We start from the raw sequence: 19597 nt of genomic DNA on the forward strand, positions 1-19597 counted from the left end.
TTCAGATTAAAGCAATCGATGCAAGGGAAAAAAAACGACTCTTAAATTCTGTCTATCTAATAAGTACTTATCTGAAGTCATTCCTTCTTTTTTTTTTTTTTTTTGTTTTTATTATGTCTCCTGTAGGGATTCTGATTTTAGATTATAAACAAGGATTCCTAATTGCAGACTTTCTAATTGCTGCTTCATATTTTAAAAATTACTTTCTTAGGTCTTTTGTAGAATCAAGAGACTACACACTGTAGAAATATGGCTTCAAGTAACACATTCTGACAATATGGGGGTTTTTCCTGCAAAACTCAGTGTCTATTTCTTTATGAAACAGGCTTTTCTTTAAAAAGAGAGCTATGAAAGTCTCAGAGAAAAGTGAATGGACTGGGTGATCTAAAATACGCATGCATATGAGTACAGTTTTCTAGACCTATAATCCAGCTTCCAGAAAGAAATTTGAGAGGCTCAAGTGATCTATCAGTCCAATAAGAACTGAGCTATAATATACCTTCACTGAACAAGGCAAACCAAGGTCAGCAGCTCAGAAGTTGTAAGAAATTTTCAGAGGGTAAGTTAGTTTTAAAATTCAGCACTACTTAACCTGTGAGAGAACAGTTGCAAATGAAAATTTAGACATTTACACAGCTTTAAAAACATCATGTCTAGTCTCATCACAAATTAAACTGAAGAGCTATGGGCTCTTGTTACATTGGTTGTCCAAGATCATTTATTACTAGCATTTTACTTATATAAGGGTAAAGACAGGAGGAGGGAGATGAGGAATTCCCTAGTCAAATATTGTTAAATGCTTTATAATTTTACTGAAGGATTTATCTTTTATTTTGACTTGTAATTAGTAGGATTATTTTGGTCTCTAGCTGGTGGTGACCTTGCATTTTGCACCAAGCTTTAGCTGATTAACAACCACAAAAAGCATATATGATAAGTGGATTTAAATGCCAAAGGTCACAAAACTAACAGACTGGGGCCTGTTCCAAAATACAAATTTGCAAGAGAAGCAAAAGAGTAACTGAATAAATTTTTTTGAATCACTGTCTAGCACAGCAGGGTTCATGATCAATCTAATTTCATGCTTTTTAAAGCTTTCTTCCTACCAAATGTAACAAGCTTCAGGAAATCCTACTGTGTGCCTTCATTCATTTTGAACACAGAAAAACTGGAAGCTAAACCACAGAATTGTGCCAGAATATAATCCTAAACTGGAGACAGTTCAAAACAAAGACACTTCAAAATGCAGTTTTTAGTTTAGTTCCAAATAATAGACACAAAAAATATTTTCCAATGGCTCTAGCACTCATTTGATATGCTGATAGCATGCCTCTTCTGCAAATCTTATCGATAGCCACAAACTAAGGTCTGCATTGAGCAAGCAACTTTGTACATATGGACTTTACAACTACTCAAAATTCCTTGACACATGGAAGATACTAGCAACCCTGGAAATTGGCCAGGTCAAGCACTGAACACAGCCCACTTTCAATACCAGCCCTTAAGCTGTTTCCTGAAACAGGATGCATTTGTATACATAGTGATTGTATATTTATTTTACAACAAAAATGCTTACCCAAAAAAAAAAAAAAAAAAAAAAAAAAAAAAAAAAAAAAAAAATCCCACCCTTCCATACTTCTTTGGGCAATTCCATGAGTATTTCTTTCAGAGACATAACAACATGATAGCAATAGTTAAAAAAAAAGAAAATTACACAACATATAGTCAAGGCAGAATTTTAATTCTGAGTGTAAATAATAATTCAAAGAATCACTATCATCACATTTGCTTACCAGATGAAAGAAAAATGCAACAAAATGGCCACTTCTTTTCCTTGATGGTAACTACAGGCACAAAATACAAACCCGCCATTGTAATCATACAGTACTCAGCAAAAACTCTTCACAACTTCTGGTTTACAATGGAATAATTGGAACCAATCTGGTCTGATAAAATAGCAATCCATCCCACAACCAAAGAACAGTGATTTGTCTCTCAGAGAGTTTGTTGAGAAAAACTAAGAATTTCTGATGCACTACAAATTAGAATACGTCATTTGTGTACAGCTGCAACAATCTGGCATTACTTAGAAAAAGGGCATATACTACTATACCATCCTAGGCTATAAAAGCTTGGAGAAATGAATGACTTGTTTTGATATGAGGTTATTTAAGGCCTGAATTGGCTGCCTATAATTCATATTTCCTGGTCAATTTCTTCTGCTTCCTGTTTTTAACATCAAATCAGATATAACAGGAATCAAGGTGCTTTCTTGCTAAAAAGTGTACAATAAACTTAGGCAAATAAAAAAAAAAAATTTAAACAGTCACCACTGCCAAACAAAGCCTACCTGAGCATCCTATGACTGGTGGCACCCAACACCATTCAAGACAAAAATGTAAAGCTCAAATAACATAATTCATGTGCAAGCTGACTTTAAACAAGTGTCTCAATGGGCTTGTTCGTCTTCAACAAAAGAAGAATTGAGGTGTTACAGCTCTTACATAAGTTCTTTTCAAGAATTTCTTAGACTGTGTGGATGATGTAGAAGAGGGAGATGCCCTTAATTCAAAAGTACTTCTCTATCAAGAAGTTTAGAATGGTGCTTTAGCTACCAATAGATAGTATTAAATTCAGAGGATTGGCACCCTTGAACATTGGGGACTATCCTTAAAAATTATTTTCCTAAAACTATTCTACCCAGACTAGAGTCTTGGTGGTTTTATTTTTTAATGTTCCACTCTTACAACACTTTCCAGATCACAGAATTCTTCTGTGGTTCCTGTTCTCACCTTCCATCACATTTAAATAAGGAATGTCTATTTACACGCACAAGCCACATCATCAAACCTGGGTTTGAAACAATACAACCACAGGTTATGTCTGAATCTGAAAGAAGTTTTTGCTTCCTCAACATAAGATTTACGGCCTAGTGAAGAAAGAAAACTCCTTCTAGCTCTCAGTACTTTGAGCTGATCAAATAATTGAAAAGGTAATTTTCACTTTTACAGTTTACACTATCTTAAACTGAAGTTTGATTTATACTTTTGTCATCTTTATTTCTGTATCACCGTTTATGTAAGTTTTTAAAGAGATATGCAAATAGAATACCAGACTATGAAGTCACCTAAACTATTTGCTATCAAAAGATTCCTTGTGGAAACTGAAATCCTGATTTTCTAAGTTTTTTCCTATCCTTTCTCAGAACTGGGTGCTAAATAATGCCAATTTAGCAGAATACAGTCAATGACATCTTATTAGTCTTCAGGACAATTTCTCAAGATAACGGTATTCAAAAAGATAACTAAATGGGTGCACTGAGAGTCACCATTTGTCCTGCATCTACTATTGTGTTAGCAAAGAAATGGTTAACTTAAAGGGTCTCATTCCTGAAAGACTGCTTCAAGTGTTTCGCCGAAAAATTTAAGTGGTTAGACTTACATCACCCCACAAAGTCCTAAGAGCTGATATTGACCCAATTCCTTTGACACACCTTAGGAAGAACAGGGAGCTCCTGTGAAGATCAAGCACAGCTTTTGATCAGCTTTTCCAAGAAGTTTACATTTGTTTCATAATACTCTTTTCAAGCATTTGAACAGAAATAGTCTAACGCGAATTCTTCTCTGTTAGTTTACTATTTTTTCCTACATATTTCACTAAGTTGGCAGTCTGCCTTAACATGCAGACTAAGCAGCACTGGGGAGCCAAATTAGTTACTTGTACTGCTGGTGGTCCGGAACTGCAAAAACAGTCAGCTCAGCCCAACACACCAATAATTATTACCATACATCGGATATGTATGGCAGCGTGCATCAGTAGTGTGCTGAGTAAAGCTATATATATGTATGTATATGTTCACTATTAAAACTTTTTAATTACATGTCATTGTACATCTGCACGCAGTATTCAGGTCAGGAGGACCTTTAATGTCATTTCAACGTGATGCAGAAAAGAAACTGTGGAATGAAGTCACTGTTATCAATCCTCTTCAGAGCTGGATTCATCTTCCTGGTCAGAGAGCTCAGCCACAGGAAAGCGCAGGATAGCTGCCACCCCTGTCAGCTGGCCCAGCTGCTCTCCAGACACATGGAGGCTGGAGAAAATGCGTACTGTGCCCATGTTCTCCCGTACGCTATCTACCAACTTAACATATCGGGCACGGGTAGCCACGTCCTGGTGCCGAAAAAGCTCATCACTGATCAGCAGGGTGTCAATGGCCATGGCTTCGTTGGCCTTCTCCACATGCTTCAGGCCATAAAAAGCCCGGTCAGGCTCATGCTGCAGCATTTTATAGAAGTCATCTAAGGCCTTGACCTCACCAGCTGCCTTAGTGTCAGAAAGACGGCTAGCTACAGCTGGGTCGCAGAGCGCTTCCTTCAGTGCGTACTTATGTCCTGAGGAAGAGTGAACCTAGAGTGAAAACAAAGTCAAAGGTTTGGTGTTTTTAAAGAAAAAGGACCATCTTCTTAATTAACCAATCACAAACACTCTCTGTGATATGTAGTATTAACCTTGATGATAATTTGGGGAACTTATCTCCTTCTTGAAACGTACATGATTTTTTTTCTGAATCTCTCCTGCAACCCAAAGCCTATACCAAATCCCTTAAACTGCCTTTCTATCAACACAAGAAAACTGCCTCTCTTATTCAAAGGCTGGATTAAATACATGAGCTCCTAGGATAAGGCTACTTGAAACTACCAAGAAACTAAAATTTAAGCCTAAGCCTCTTTTTTAAAGCATTCAAGCTAAGGAAGGACCCTCAACACTGCAGGCATATGGTGTAAAAGCATCAAATCTGTGCAATTATTATCTGTTATCACTTTGCTACACATGGAAAAAGAGAGTTCTTGGTGCACTGGGTCTCCCAAGTACTGGGACCATTAAGCACTGGGACTCACTTTACTATGCCTGCCCCCAGATCACCCCAGGCCTACTCCAACCCAAAAATAATACAAGCATCCTTATGAAAACCTATTTTAGCCTTTGAATATTACTATTCCAGTATAAGACTAAAGCCCCACCCACTCAACCAGACATGACTAAGAAACAAGCAAAAAACCACAGCCTTTAACTATTTAGTACAAAACTAACAACAAAATTCTAGTTAATTTTGGTAATATAAAATTAACTAACCTATACCGCATCCAAGTACTTTTAAAAAAACATCTTTAGAAAGTTGTTATTAAACATGCATGCTATGCAGTCTGACAAAGTAACAGTGCAAAGTATTTTCCAACTTGCACTTCACACTTAATTGAAGAGTAAACATGCCTTTACAGGGAGTTTGAAATTTCTCTACTCCACATTAAGGTATGCTAGGTGGGAACCATCCCTGTACTATGTGTAACTCCTTTATGCTTTGGGAGGCATGAGAACAATTTCCTCATGATGAGGAAATTTATTTTTTAATGACTTATTTCCTATGTAACTACCTTTTATTATCACACACAACTCTCAAGCCTCTTTTTACCCACTCTGGAAACTGCATAGATCCTTACCTGTAGGAACTTGGACCTGTTCTCCAGCAGAAGCTTGTTGTCAGTCTTGACTGCCTGCTGGAACATGTAGTCACAAAACTGCTCCCGCACGAAGCCTGGGCTAGCCACCAGTACGCACTTCACCACCTCGAAGTTGATATGCCTCTGGATGGCTTGCACCACCTGCTCGTAAAACCTCTCCAGCGCCCGGTCATGCTGACTGCAGTTCCCTTTCCGCTTGCGGGGGATGTTCACCTCCACCTTGGCACGAGTTAGCGTCATGCTCGGGGTGACCAGGCAGACGTGGGCCAAGCCCTCCTGCATGACCACGGCCGCCACATCGGCGCTCCAGGCCGGGTCGCAGGCCTGCTCGATGCGCTCCAGCACCACGCTGTCCCACTGCTTCTTGGCCAGCGTGAACTGCCGGTTGGGCTCCAGCTCGATGGTGTGGTAGGCACCCATCTTCACGTACTCGTTCTCTTGGATGTTCGTGCCCTTGACCCGCAGCTGGCAGGCCTGTGAGTCGAAGTCTATGGTCTCCACGCAGAGGGTGAGCGTGGTGCGGATGCGGTTGCTGCCCACGCTGCCCGTGGACGACTCGGTCTGAACCTTGCGGATGGTGGAGGCGCGCAGGCTGTCACCCACCTGCAGCAGGTTGTAGGTGTGCCACATGTCCTCAGGCTCCTCGGGGATCAGCGTCACCTGCCCCGCATTATCCTTCTCCAGGTCCTTCCTCACCAGCTTCATCCTGGCGGCTCCTCGCGTCCCTTCCCCTGTGCCGCGGCGGCAGCGGGCGGCAGGCGTGCCCCGGGAGGAGAGGCTGAGGGCCGGAGCCGGCGGGACCGCGCACTCCCGGACGGACTGACGGACACACGAGAGGCCTTCCCGGAGCCTCCGCTACCCGCGCTCCTCCGCGGGCCCGCCGCCGGCCCCAACGCGCAGGCGCACCGTCCCCGGCCGCCCCACGGCGCACGCGCAAAGAGCCCACTCCCTCCCGAGGCGCCGCCGGGGCGCGCCCCGTCCCGCCCCGTTCCGTCGCCGCAGGCACGGCGCATGCGCGGGGCGCCGCGCGCGGGCAACCTGGCGGCGCGTCCCGAGGCTCCCGCATCCTGCGGAAGGAAAAGTGCCGGGGCGGTGTGAGGAGGGCGGGGGAATGGGGAGCAGCCGCGCTGGTGCGAACGCTGGAGCTCGGCTACTGCCTCGCCGGGAGGGGGGCGCCCCCGCGTTCGTCATTCCCCTCCAGCGCTTCACAGCGGCGGTCCAAACTCCTGAAGTCTCCTCACACCGTGCCGCACGTTTCAAAACACGAGAGGAAAAAGCCAAACCGAAAGCGAGTGGCCAAAGCCAAGCGGTTGTGGAAACTTACAGGCAAGGATGGCAAAAGAGGCGAGAGGTGCCGTCCCGTGGTTCAGCGAGCGCCAAGGGGCCAAGGGACCGCGGTGCCGCCCCCAGCCGCCGCCGCCTGCCTGAGGCGGGGCGAGGCGGCCTTCATCCATGGGAATGGAAACCTGACCTGTTGCTTGCACGCTGCTCTTAAACTGAATTCCGGTTTAAAAGGTTTTGGTTAAATTTGCAAGTTACACTTCAGCCAGTGCTGAGCCTTGACCGGCTTCCTTCCAGTTGTGACATGCTAGGGAGGCAGATAAGCACGTTTCAAGCGAAGCTGGATGTTCACATGGAGAAATAAGATGCCTTGCTATAATACATGATATTGCAAAGAAAATGGACCTGAACCATCAGTACACAGCTGAATTTGCAGCCCAAACGAATTTAGCAAGCCAGAAATAATGAAAAATTGTATCACTATACAAGAAAGGAGGAATACTGGAGACTATGAGAAGGTTATGTGAGACCTTCTCATAGCAACCTTCCAGTATCTGACAGGGAAGAGGGAAGCTGGAGAGGGCTTCTTCATCAGGAATTGTAGTGACAGGACAATAAGTAATGGGTACAAACTGAAAGAGGGGAAATTTAAGTTACATAACAGGAAGAAATTTTTCTTTGAGGGTGGTTACATACTAGAATAGTGCCTAACCCCTGGTTGCCCAGCGAGGTTGTGGTTTCCCCAATGCTGGTACTTACTGGACAAGGCCTTGAGAAAGCTGGGAATTGTCTAGTGGGAATTGTCCCTGCCCATGTCAGGGTGGGTTGGGACTAGATGATCTTTAATATCCATTCCAACCACTTAAAAATCTATAATTCTGTGATTCTGAGTTCTGTAGCTTATTTTTGAAACAGTGTACAACACTAAAAGCTCCATTTAAGAATGAATGTTGCAAATTTAGAACAAGGGAAAGAATGAAGAGTAGAAAAAAAATGCTTGCATGAGAAATGATTAAATAAAAATAGGTTGAGAAGGTGGGCACACTAATGTGCCATGCTAAGTGTGGCAGAGCAATTGCGACAGATAAGTTTGGAATGATTACACACTTGATCTAGTAACAGAAAAGTGTGAAGGCATCTTCTTACAGATGAGAAGGTGGTCACAAGAAAGTTTCTGGTTTCTATTAGCCATTTTGTAAAATAAAAAAACAACTCACTATGATTGTGGAATTTGCTGACTTGGAAAGGCTTTGGAGTCAAGAATTTGATGAGATACAAAGCTACTGTGAGCAAAAATAATCCCATATCTCCCATTATGGTGTACCTATAAATTTCTCTGAAGTATCTGGCTGTAGTCAGTTGTGACAGGACAGTGAACTCAGATCTGGCCAGTAATGTGCGTTCCTTTTCCCTAAGCTTGATACTGGTGTAAAAACAACTTTATCAGATATTACATAATAGGATTTATTTTTCAGACCTCAGACTCTCTTCCTGTGAGTACACATGCTTAACTCTGCTAGCATGAATAGTTTAACAGGATCAAGCAGGACCACCCAAGGGAATATAACATAAGCACATGTGTAAGTAACTATTTGTTTAACTTGTACATAGTAATAATTTGCATTACCATTTTAATGCAAAAGCAGAGGCAGAGAACTTCTGCATTCAGGTTTTCTTTAGGAGAGAGTGTGCATTTAACTTTACTTTCAGAGTTCCTTTCACTTATCTATATAAATGGTGAATGGTGAATTTATGGCAAATTTTCTTCTTTTCATTCTTTGCAACTATAAAATTCCAAAGGTTGACCTCATGCTATTCTTTCAAGAACAAATAGCTGTGGTGCATATTTAACTTCCACATTTAAATGTATTTTACTTTTTATTCTTTTACAGTGGTGTTTTTACAAACTTTTCTGTGCTTATTCATTCCTGTCAACTTTTTACAAGCAGCCTCACATCTCTGGTATTCTAGATAAAGGTTGCAAGTTGGCATCCAGTATCATCCAGTAGAAAAGAAACATTCAATTCAAGAAAATAACTTACTGCGTTAAAAAAACCCCACAATAATGCACATGTGGGCATACACACACCCCACCTAACACACCCCAAAAGCAAAACTCACAACAAACAAACAAACCTACAACCAAAGAAGAAAGACCAACTTTGAAACAAAGTTGCCACTCAAAATATTCAATTGACTGTTGTAGAAAAAGACATTTTGATATGGACCTTTTCTCAAACAGCAAGGTGTAAGATTTATAGAGTTGTGAACAGTGATCCACAAATATTTAGTGGCAGATGTAAACTTCAATGGATTTACCCACTGTCATCAGGACCATTGTCAACTTGCAAAGGAAAGTACCTACTAGAAATGGTGTTTTGTCTACTCTGATAAAAAAGTAAATATAGGATATTATTATTTGTTTATGTCAAAGTATGAGCAGTAGAAGAAAAACATCTCAAAAAAATTAAGAACCATAGAAGTTTCTAAGTTCCTTCTAATTTCGCTAATGACAGGGAGAGAGATGACTTTGATCATGGTAGAGCCAAAACAAGTGTGTACTTTTAAGTCTTCATACAGTTTTAAAATAAGAGTTCAAAATTGCATAGCCTGTTCCTGCCTTGGTAAAAGATCGAGACTAGTGTAAGACCTAAGAGTTCTTGCAATAAATCACTCTGTAAATACAATTCTATTGGTATTAATAATTGCAGCAATTTGACATCCATTTTTGGACCTTTTTAAGTCCAATGCGAGATATAAAAGGAAAATGGTGATAGCATATATTCTTAGGGATTTTAGAGCTGTGCTGGTTATCTAAGGTTATTATTCTGAAAATGTTTGAGACACACTTCCTTATATCTTCAGTTCTTGGTCAGCTACTTTATGAAGGTGGGTTATGTAAAGTACAGATTGTAGACAAGAAGAGGTCGTTTTCATAGGAAATCCCATCCCCTCCATATTATAGCCACTTCAGCTAGAATTCATGCAAACATGCTTACATTCTGGATAAGAAAAACTAATGGGAAAGAATCTCTGATGCAGTGGGGAAAGTCTGCTAAGAAATGTTGAGTGTTATTGTTGCAAGAGCAGAGGAAGATAAAAGAGACAGATGGAGAGGGAAACTTGGGAAAACATCTCTTTTCATGCTTTGCCTTTGTCCTGTGGCTGTCCTGCCTTTACAGACTCTGAACAAAGACCACTTCATTTTCTGCATACAGTTCTCTCTTTATCTATTTACCTTTATCTTTTCTGTTATAAAGATGAGTACAGCAAGACCATCATCAATAAAGACATAAGTCCAGGAGGGAACAGGCTTTGCATAACACTGTTAAGTGAAGAAGCTTTTAAAGGTAATGGAAGCCTTTAAACTGACTTCTTCATTGCTTCCTGTTGAAATGTAGGGCTGAAGAAAACTTCAGCAGATCCCTAGTGAAACCACTTCCATAGAGGCCAGCTGAAGTAAACTCAGCCATCCCTTATAGCTGTTCATCCAACTTCATCAAAAGTCTTGGTGAAAGAGAAAGGGGTGGGCTTTTTTTGGTAGCCTAGCAATTCTGTACCTAAAGAGTAAGAATATTCTTCTGAATATTCCCTAAGATTTATGCAGAGTCAGTTACATTTATTTTCTTTTGTCCTTTGTTGGATTTGGAGAACCAAGTATTAATCAATATCTTTGGAAACCAACATATGTGATCTGAAAAGTCATGACTGAGTGCTCTCACAAAACAAAGAAACATTGAAATCTGGAATAATATCCTCAGCAATAGTATTTGGATAAACAGATATATCTGAAATGTTCAACATTTTGCCCTTAGTTATTTTTCTACTAGATAGACAATCCTAACTAATTCAGTGTTTTGCCATAGATCATTTTACTCAGACCCTTATCAGGCTTCTCAATTCTCTATGCACTTCAGTCTGTTTGCATGTCAGACTTTCTGTGGTCAAGATTCTCAGAGGTCTCATGAAAACAAGCCAAAAATTCCCTTACTTACCAGAGACAACTTGAATCCTTTACCTGGTAATGCCTTCTCTTATTTCTAAGTCTTTCTCTTTCCCACCAATCTTTTAAAAAAGAAACCCCCATGACACCACCACCAAAAAATTATCACCTGGAAAATCCAGATGAGACTTGAAATGTTTTCCTATCTGATGGTAAACCTTTTCTTTTCATTACTGATAAGTTCATTATCTGTCAGCATTACCAGTGGTAACTGCAGCTCTGAAGGGAAGTTTTGGCACACTCAACTTTTGTTGTTATACAAAGTGTCCTTCTTTGAAGGAACACAGAAGCATGTTTTGGAGTATATCACTAATAATAATGAAGACAGTTAAGAACAACAACTAAATATGGCATGCCAAAATACTATATTCAGATTTTCACAGCTTCCAGTATCTGTTCTGTCTTGCTCAATAAGCACAGAGGGAAGAGGGGAAAACTCTAGTTTTACCTTTTCCCCACTTGCTGCTGCCTGCATTTCGACAATTCTTATGAAATTGATTTCTTCCCCTCTTTCAGGGGGGAACTGCTTCAGGTTCACTGTGTGCTACTTGCCTGCGCAAGAGCTGCTGTGCAGTTCAATGTCCAAATTTCCAAGCACATGAATCCCAGCATTGCCTTAGCTTCTTTCCCACTTCTAGGAATCCCCTGATTTCAGATCCAAAATGTGACTACAGATTGACTAGCTAGGGACATTGTTACTTGCTTCATTCTATTTTCTAGGAAAGCAAGTAAGTCACTAACAGTCAATGAACCCCTAAAAGGAAATATTACATATTCCATCTCCGGATGAACTCATCTTCATGAAGTGAATGAGTGGCTTCCTCACTTCCCTTTTACCAGTCAGAAGTCTGAAAGCCAAACAGAGGAAAGCAAAGAATCTACCCTAATTAAAAAAGCCTCCAAAACCAACCAAAAACCAAACCAACAAAATCAAATAAATTTGTTTCTTCCAAGCCAGATTCAATTACCATATGCCTTCTCAGCCATTCATCCTCATCTAGCAACCACCCCTTCCTTGCCTGCGGATTCTAAAATTGGTTTAGGAATTAAGGTTCCCAGAAACAAGCAAACCGAGGAGGTTCCTCACCGCCTGCGGCTGGAGGGCAGCTCCGGGGAGGGCACTCCCGGGGCCGGGATCTGGACGGGACGGCGCCGTCCCTTGGGTGCCAGACCCTTCCAGCTTCACCCTTTTCCCACCGAGAGCAGGGCTGCTTTAGGGACCCGAGTCTTCAAAGCAAGGCAGAAACAAGGCTTTACTCACCTGTCAGCATCCAGTAGGAGGCAGCCATGCCTGGGCTTCTGCGAGCCGGGGGCCGGGAGCCCGGGCGGAGGGCAGCGGTGGCGGGAGCGGTCCTGCCGCCGGCGCGCCCGGCTGAGCTGCGCTGCCGGTGGAGCTCAGCGCTCTGCACCGCCCGTCCGCCTCGCAGCCGAGTTAGGCATTTCCTGTTTGTTATCCAGTCTTTACGTTGCTTCTTCGCGTTTAAGAAGAGTTTAGCTTCCTCCCACCGCACACAGTTTCCCCCCCACCCACCCCCTAAAGGTCTCTGAGTTTTGGAAACCTCCCCGTTGAATTAGCCCAGCGTTAGGATGTACAAATAAAGCCAAATCTCCCCCACTAAAGAGTCTCGGAGAGCGCAGCAGACCTTAAAGGGACATCTCCCGGTTCATAATTAATAAGTGTCTGCCGCCGGCCAGCCCCTGTCCCAGTAGGGCAGGAGTGAGCTGGGTGTGCTACACAGCCAACTCTCTCGCCTTAAGAACAGAAGAAACACGTCGTTGAGGTAGGGGGGTGTGTTTGACTGCTCGAGTTTAATTTCTCTGACATCACCCCTTAAAAACGCACTCTTACGGCCGGTCATTTGCCCGCAAGAGGAAGCCAGCCACCCCCTCCCCATTCTCCGCGGCTCTGGAGACACAGTAACTCTTCAGACAGTGGGCGATTCTCTCGAGTCTTTGCGTCCTCCTGTGCTTCGCTGCATAAATACCAGACAGCTGCCTTTGCCCTCTATCGAACGTTTGCATGGCATGCCTTCCCACTTTCCCTGCCCCCAAAACGACTTCACTAGTAAATAACTGAATAAATATCAAAGGTAATAATCAGCCAGATTCAGGCCCTTGAGCGGAGATTTTCAGGGTTTGTTGCACACTCAGGAAAGGAGTAATTTTGCAGGACTTTTGAGTTTACCAGATTGATGCTCAAGTGGAGTGGCACCCCTTCAGCGGTGTATGAGATCCCACACTGGACCTGGTGAAAAATCATTTTATTGTTTCTAAAACAAGGGAATCCATAGTCCCTCAAGAAAGAAAAAGAAAAACCAAAATACAAGGATTTGGAAATGTTGGTGCTTCTAGAAAAATCCTTTATCATTTCCTTGACTTGGAGCAAAGGATTTGGTGAGTAAGTGGAAGTTAGTGGAATTTTGGCAAGTTCCTTTGAGACTAATAAACTGCAGCTTTTAATAAGCACTATAATAGCTTATTCCATCTTCCAGCTTCTGTCTTAATTTCATGAGAACACTTAGGGTGCACCTTATAGATCTGTGGAAATTTTAGAAAACTGCACAATTTTAAAGCTGGTTTAAGAGCAAAGATACTCAGTGGGACTACTCAAAGTTGATGAAATTACGTACATGTGTAACTTCTGCTGAATGAGAATTTTAGCTTGGTTGGTGCCAGTTTAAAAGACAAGACACATTTTTTCCAGTCAAAGGTTTTATGCATAAAATTAAAGGAAATGAAAATGGCATCCAAACTAAAAGAAGACTGAGTTTATGGAAAAACTGTCATTTCATTTTTGCCAGTCAGTTGTGTTACTACTACTGTTATTCCAAAACAGAGTTCGTAACCCAGTGTACTGGAGCCAACAGCACACAGAGTTGATGTTGCGGTTTATTACAGAATTACAAGTCTGGGTGCTGGGTGGTAATCCACAGAAGTCAGCACCCTCTGGGTTATAAAGCTGGGAGTTTTTTTATACCCTTTTTTAGTCTATATTCCACCTACCAAATTCAGATGGACTTCTGTATTTGCTTAAAAAAAATCTAAACCAAACAACCAGACCAAACAACCAAAGTTTTTTATTCCCTGTGTCACTATACTTCAGCTAAATGAAGGAATTGAGCTTGCCTTCAAATCATAGTGAAGGATTATTTATTTATTTATTTATTTATTCAGATTAAATGTATTACATCAGAGGAAGAAGCAGGGAAGCTAAGGACCTTCTCTTCAACTAAAATTATTTCAAGCCTATATGAAATTTATTAACATTTGGTAAATATGTGGAGACTGTATATTCTCATGTTGGAGAATAGCACTTCTTGAGAATGAAAATGATGAAGAATTATTTCTAATATTTACCAAATTATTCTTAATATTATGATTCATTAATTTGTTTTTGTGGTGGTGTCATATGTCTTGCATAGGCAATGTCAAAAGGAAAACATTAGAAAAGATTAATTGCTGGACTGAGCTAGCATTTCTTATTTATTTGAACACATTCAAGCAAGTAAAATACACTACAGACTTACAGATGACTATCTGTTTTGGAGAGTCAAACCAGAAAAAACCTCAAACCCTCCATTTCACAATTCATGTTGCTGTATGTACAGTAGTTCAAGCTATGTTAGTAACATGTTGCCAAATTCTCAGAGTTCAAAGCTTCATACATTAGTAGTAAAGAGCAAATCCATTTTAAGCAGGAATCTCTAGATGAAGCTAACTGAGGCCCAGAAGTAGATAAGATACTAGGTTATTTTAATGTGAGAAAAACATTATTAGTTTCAGTGGATTGTAATAGTATACAAAATCATTACCCGTAGTTATGGATAAAAGAAAAAGGTCAATTTAGTTAAAAGAATATGGTTGGCTTGCATAATTTATGTGTTTCTTAGATGTCACCAAATGCTGAGGAAGGATTTTTTCCTTAGTGCTATAAATTAAACATAATTGGTAACTTTGAACTGTGCCTCCTAACTCAGTTTCAGCAATTGTTGTTGTTTTTAGAATATGAGATCTAGAATAAGTACACCAGTAGTTCCATAGAATCTGATGAAGTATTTGTGATTAAAATTAAAGACTTTGACAAACTGGACTTTGAAAAAGTAGCAAAAATTAAAAATATCAGAAAGACACAATTCTTCTCCCCTCTAGGAGGTGTTATTCCTGCAAAAAAACCAGAACCAGTGGAAATGCTTTTTGTCCCAAAGGTCAGGGCTGAAGAAAGAGGAACCAAAATTTTTCAAATAGTTTCAAAGTCGGGCAATCTTACATAGTGTGACTGTAATTTACGTAGAACTCATTTTTTCATGGATTTTTTTATTCCTCTCTTAAAGAAGGTATGAGCAATTTTAATTTATTTTACTTGTTGGGAGAGAAAGACCTCTAATCTGTAACACAAGAGAGGAATGCATAATGCAAGACTGACTTCAAATAGCCAGAAGTGTGTCTAATTTTCTTCTATTAAAGGAATAGTATGACAGCACTGATATTGTAAGAGAGATGTTACATGCTTCTGCAGTGTTCACTGTTGTTATTACACTTTGCTATGCACTGCATGGAAAATACTACAGAATATGTTCATATAGATTCTAAGTGAATATTTATCATTGACATCCCATATTATAATCTTGGATAGTTTACACTGCACTGTGGATTAGTGGTAATTTACATTTATGGTTTTTTTCTTACACTTGCTTATCCTCAGTCTCCAGCATGTCTTTCACCTTGATGACTTTGTTGTTCATTTTCATAATCTCCATTTTTTCCTATCTGATTCTAGGACTGTACTAGAATTCACCACACATAACTTGTGGGTCTGTAGTCTGATTTTTATTATGTCTGAAATACTTGAGGGCTTCTTCTTCAAGTACCAGAACTAAGACCTTACAAGATTTGGCATGAAGTACTCTATGCATAAATCTTTTCATGTTTTACAGCTCAGCTTTTAACTGATACTTGATATTCTTGGAGAATGCCCATGCTTCAGCTCCATCTGTATTAACCAGTGGTACATATGTGCCAAAAATCCTTTTTGCTGTACAATAGGATCTTTATAAAATTTTTGTTTTGCGGATTGTGTTAGTTTAAATAATGTTGGTAGGAAATGTTATGGAAAATACCCTTGTGTTCTGTGTTACATCTGTTCCCTACAATATGTTTTATTTCTTCTTGTTATTTTTTGGATTATGTATCAAGTATCATAGTGTAACTATGAATCAAATAATATACAAATTAATACAATCAAATTAATATACAAATTAATATATGTGTTCTTACTGAAATTTCTGATTTTCCTCCTTAACAGTTCTCCTGTGTCTCACATCATTAGTCATGATGCTTTTCTTTATGCATTTTCTCTAGGTGCAAGGTTTTAAATATTCATTTTAAATTTGTAGAGATCAAAATTAGGTGTACCAGAAAAATACAGGAAGACCAGAAAGAGATGAGTTTGTACAGTATCATTTACTGCTATACATCTTCCACCAATCTCTTTAATTTTGGGGAGATTTCTGCTTGCTTATTTACTTACTTATGTACCTGTTTGTAAGTTATCTTTGAGCTCCATAAAACACTGCCAAACTTTACCATGAATATTTAGTTCTTCAAACTATACACTACAGAACACAGTCTATTCCATGTGAATGAGGTACTGACTTCTCTGGCCTGTCAATTTTTTTTGTGTTGGAGCACTGTTTCTTCAGCACTGAAGTCACTGCAGCTATAGTATTGAGTCTGAGGGGAATGGAACTGGTATTTTCAAGTGTGGGGGGTTGAAAAACCGAAATTAATATTGTGTTATACAAAACCAAGAACCTAGAAATTGCAATGTGTTTATAGGATTTTGGACTAAAGGTAGGTATAATAACTCAGTTATTAACATCAGTGCACTAATTCTACTGCAATATACAAGGAAGATTTACAATGAGGCCAGAATTTAGGTGTAGAGGGTTAATTATTTTCATTAATGCCTTGGGCTTTCTGCAGTTCTGCACACAAATTTCTTTTTCTCTTTATTACTGCTTCTTAACAATTAAGTTTGTTTTGTTTTGTTTTGTTTTTAACATGCGCTTGTGGTATGTTGTATAACCAATATTATTGTTCAGATAGATTTCACTTATGAAGCTGTATAAAAGAATAACTTACTGAGAGCATGCTGTGAAGGGAGGCTAATTGATGTCACTAATTTCTCAAAATAATTACATAGTCTGCAGAATCTTACATTGTATTGCATTGCACTGTATTCATTACCTTCACAGCTGGTCTGCATAATATAATTACTTATTACTGTTTGGTTACAGAAAAAAGGTAGCTATTATTATAATAGCACTGTGAAAACTAATTATATTAATTTTTTCCTTTCCTAATAGATAGGAACATTGTCTCTCTCCTTTTTCCTTGATGCACATATTCTTCTTCCATGTCTCTTATATTGCTTTTATTGCAAAAGCAATATTTAAATTTAGATCACTGCCCAAGCTTTCCTTTAATCTTCTTAATCATGAAGAAAAAATCTTGGTTTTTTTTAAGGAACACAAACGTGGTCATGATGACAGCCTATGTTTTATGGCCTGCATTAAAATAGCAAAATAAAACAACAAAAATCTATCAACCAACTAAAATGCCCCAAAAACCAACAAACAAAACAAACCCACAAAAAATTCAGAAGAAAACTCAGCACAAACACACAAAACCCACGCTAAAATGAAACAAACAATTCACCCCAGAAAGAAAGCACACACACAACAAAGAAAAAGATCCCTGTAGTGCAGAAACTTCAGCTTTTTGCAAGGATTACCTCTTTTTTTTTTAATGATATGATTTATGAGAAATTAGAAGTTTGCAACAATCTTTCTACAATGAGGAGCACATTGCTGCCTTTTTTAGTGAAGTTGCAAACCAGGCTCCAGCTCAGGTTTGAACTCCTGAGGATTGCAGTAACTCTGTTTCAGTGGTGCTACAATAATTTTTACCTGCAGAGACTCATAATTCACAACCCACTGCTCCATCTACCTGTCTATATAAGTAATTTGTTTTGTGGGCTGTAAGTCTGGATCTTTCTGAATGTGGATCATATTGAAATAGTGGACAGCTGATAGAGAATGTAATATGCATAATTTTGTTGGAAGATTAAAAAAGCACTTAGCTTCAAAGTCAGAATTATAAATTGCCCTTCTTCACATTGAAAGACTCTTTGAAAAGCATCTTCAGTTTCCCAGAATCATGTCAAAATCAGCAGACTTTTGCCTAACTAGTTGCAGTGTTCTGTTGAAACTAGTAATCTGTACTGGAGAGCTAAGGTTTCTTCAGGCCAGAAGCAATCTGCTGAACTGGAACTGTGGAAACTGCTGCAATGAACTTTTTTCCTCGATGCGCAATATTTACTATGGATTCTATTGTGGAATAGCATTTATTCAGATGCTAGTGATTCATTAATAGTGGAAGATTCAGAGTGACCTGAGGGTGGATTTGTACCCAGATAGGGGAAAAAAAATAAAATTCATAAACATCTTATATCACAGCATCTAAAGAAAGAAATTTTCTTCATCTTCAAGATATTTTTCAGTGTAATAAGCATGAACAATTTAATGTGTTTCTGTGGTCTATCTAACTTTTATGTTTTCTCGCTAAAGAAATTGTGTTTCCTTCATCAGAGTTGTTTTATTGCAGTGTATCAGTGTCCAAGTACCCAGTGACCACATTGGAATTATTAAAATAAACAACATATAAGCCGGAGGCAGAGTTAATTTTATTAATAGTCTGCTTATTGATGAAGCAGTGGATGTGAATGTTATGCCTGGATTAATTTGTATTCACTGCCTGTGGAAATCTTATTCTACAATAGGACCTGGCTCAGAGGCAAGACCTTGGTTCAAGTCAGCACATTTTGCAGAGGCTTTAAAGTTAGCTCAGCAATCCTAATAACTTCCTGTGGAGCAATTCAGGACAATATTTTTCCCAAATTCTGAAGACAAACTAGCCTTTTTGACCTTTTCCAGAACCCATAGGTTGCACCTTCTCAATTAAGTCATTCTGGCACCATTATCAAATACCTATCAAATACCTGTCAAAATACCTATCAAATACCTGTGCACCTAACGTACGTTTAGCTGCCCAACATCTTGAACCTCTTTAGAAGTTGTCCAGGCTCTACTGGAAGGTCTTGTGTCACCAGAAGAGAACTGAGTTTTGACTGCTTAAAGAACCAGATTTTTTGCTTTCAAGAGTACTCTTCGAGTGCTCTTTTTAAAATAAAATGAATGGTCATATCACTGACCATGTTTGTTCTCAGAACTATTTCATCTGATTTTAGAGTCTTTTCTGAAAAGTTTTTTCTTATGAGCTTTTCTAAAAGTATCTTACTCAGCCAAGGAGGAATACATATCTCAGATATCAAAATGTAGTAATGTCTTCTAGTAATCTCTTTCTTCAGCACTCAGCTAAGTCATTATCACTGCTTTAAAGCTGCTAAAAAATAGAATATTTTCCTCAAAAATATTTTTGAGGATTTTTCCTGAGATTTTGAAGTATTCTTCAGACGACTTTTGTTCAGGAATCATCTGAAGTTGGTATCTCACCAGCTGGTCCATTTGACATTTGTTGCCCATTCTATAAGCTGATTTGGGGACAGTAATCACAAACCTCCAGGAACAGCATTTTGTAGATTAGCAGCACATTATTGAATGTGTTTCCTAGGCCCCTGAATTGAGGGTCTGGCAGGGAGCTAATGATTTCAATCCCAGTTTCCATGTTTAAAACTACTTGGATGACATGAATGCTGGTGTTTGAGGCTGCT

The 19597-nt window shown here is 39.5% G+C and overlaps 2 protein-coding genes across 2 annotated transcripts in view; both read right to left on the minus strand.

The window, feature by feature from the left end:
- ITGA1 (integrin subunit alpha 1) overlaps nt 1-12290 on the minus strand; it is a 72332-nt gene extending 60042 nt beyond the window's left edge. Inside the window, exon 1 of the mRNA XM_054651859.2 lies at nt 12068-12290. Within this exon, the coding sequence (XP_054507834.2) occupies nt 12068-12095 (28 nt within the window). The 5' untranslated portion in view covers nt 12096-12290. The remainder of the gene's footprint in view (nt 1-12067) is intronic.
- Nucleotides 1721-6436, minus strand: PELO (pelota mRNA surveillance and ribosome rescue factor). The gene is made up of 2 exons (XM_054651858.2): nt 5502-6436; nt 1721-4410 (listed from the first exon to the last, which is right to left on the minus strand). Exons 1-2 carry the CDS (start codon nt 6225-6227, stop codon nt 3979-3981), a joined length of 1158 nt encoding a protein of 385 aa, XP_054507833.1. The 5' UTR covers nt 6228-6436; the 3' UTR covers nt 1721-3978.
- Nucleotides 12291-19597: the final 7307 nt, after the last annotated feature.

Source organism: Agelaius phoeniceus, chromosome Z (genome assembly GCF_051311805.1).
Source record: "Agelaius phoeniceus isolate bAgePho1 chromosome Z, bAgePho1.hap1, whole genome shotgun sequence".
NCBI classification, from domain to species: Eukaryota; Metazoa; Chordata; class Aves; order Passeriformes; family Icteridae; genus Agelaius; species Agelaius phoeniceus.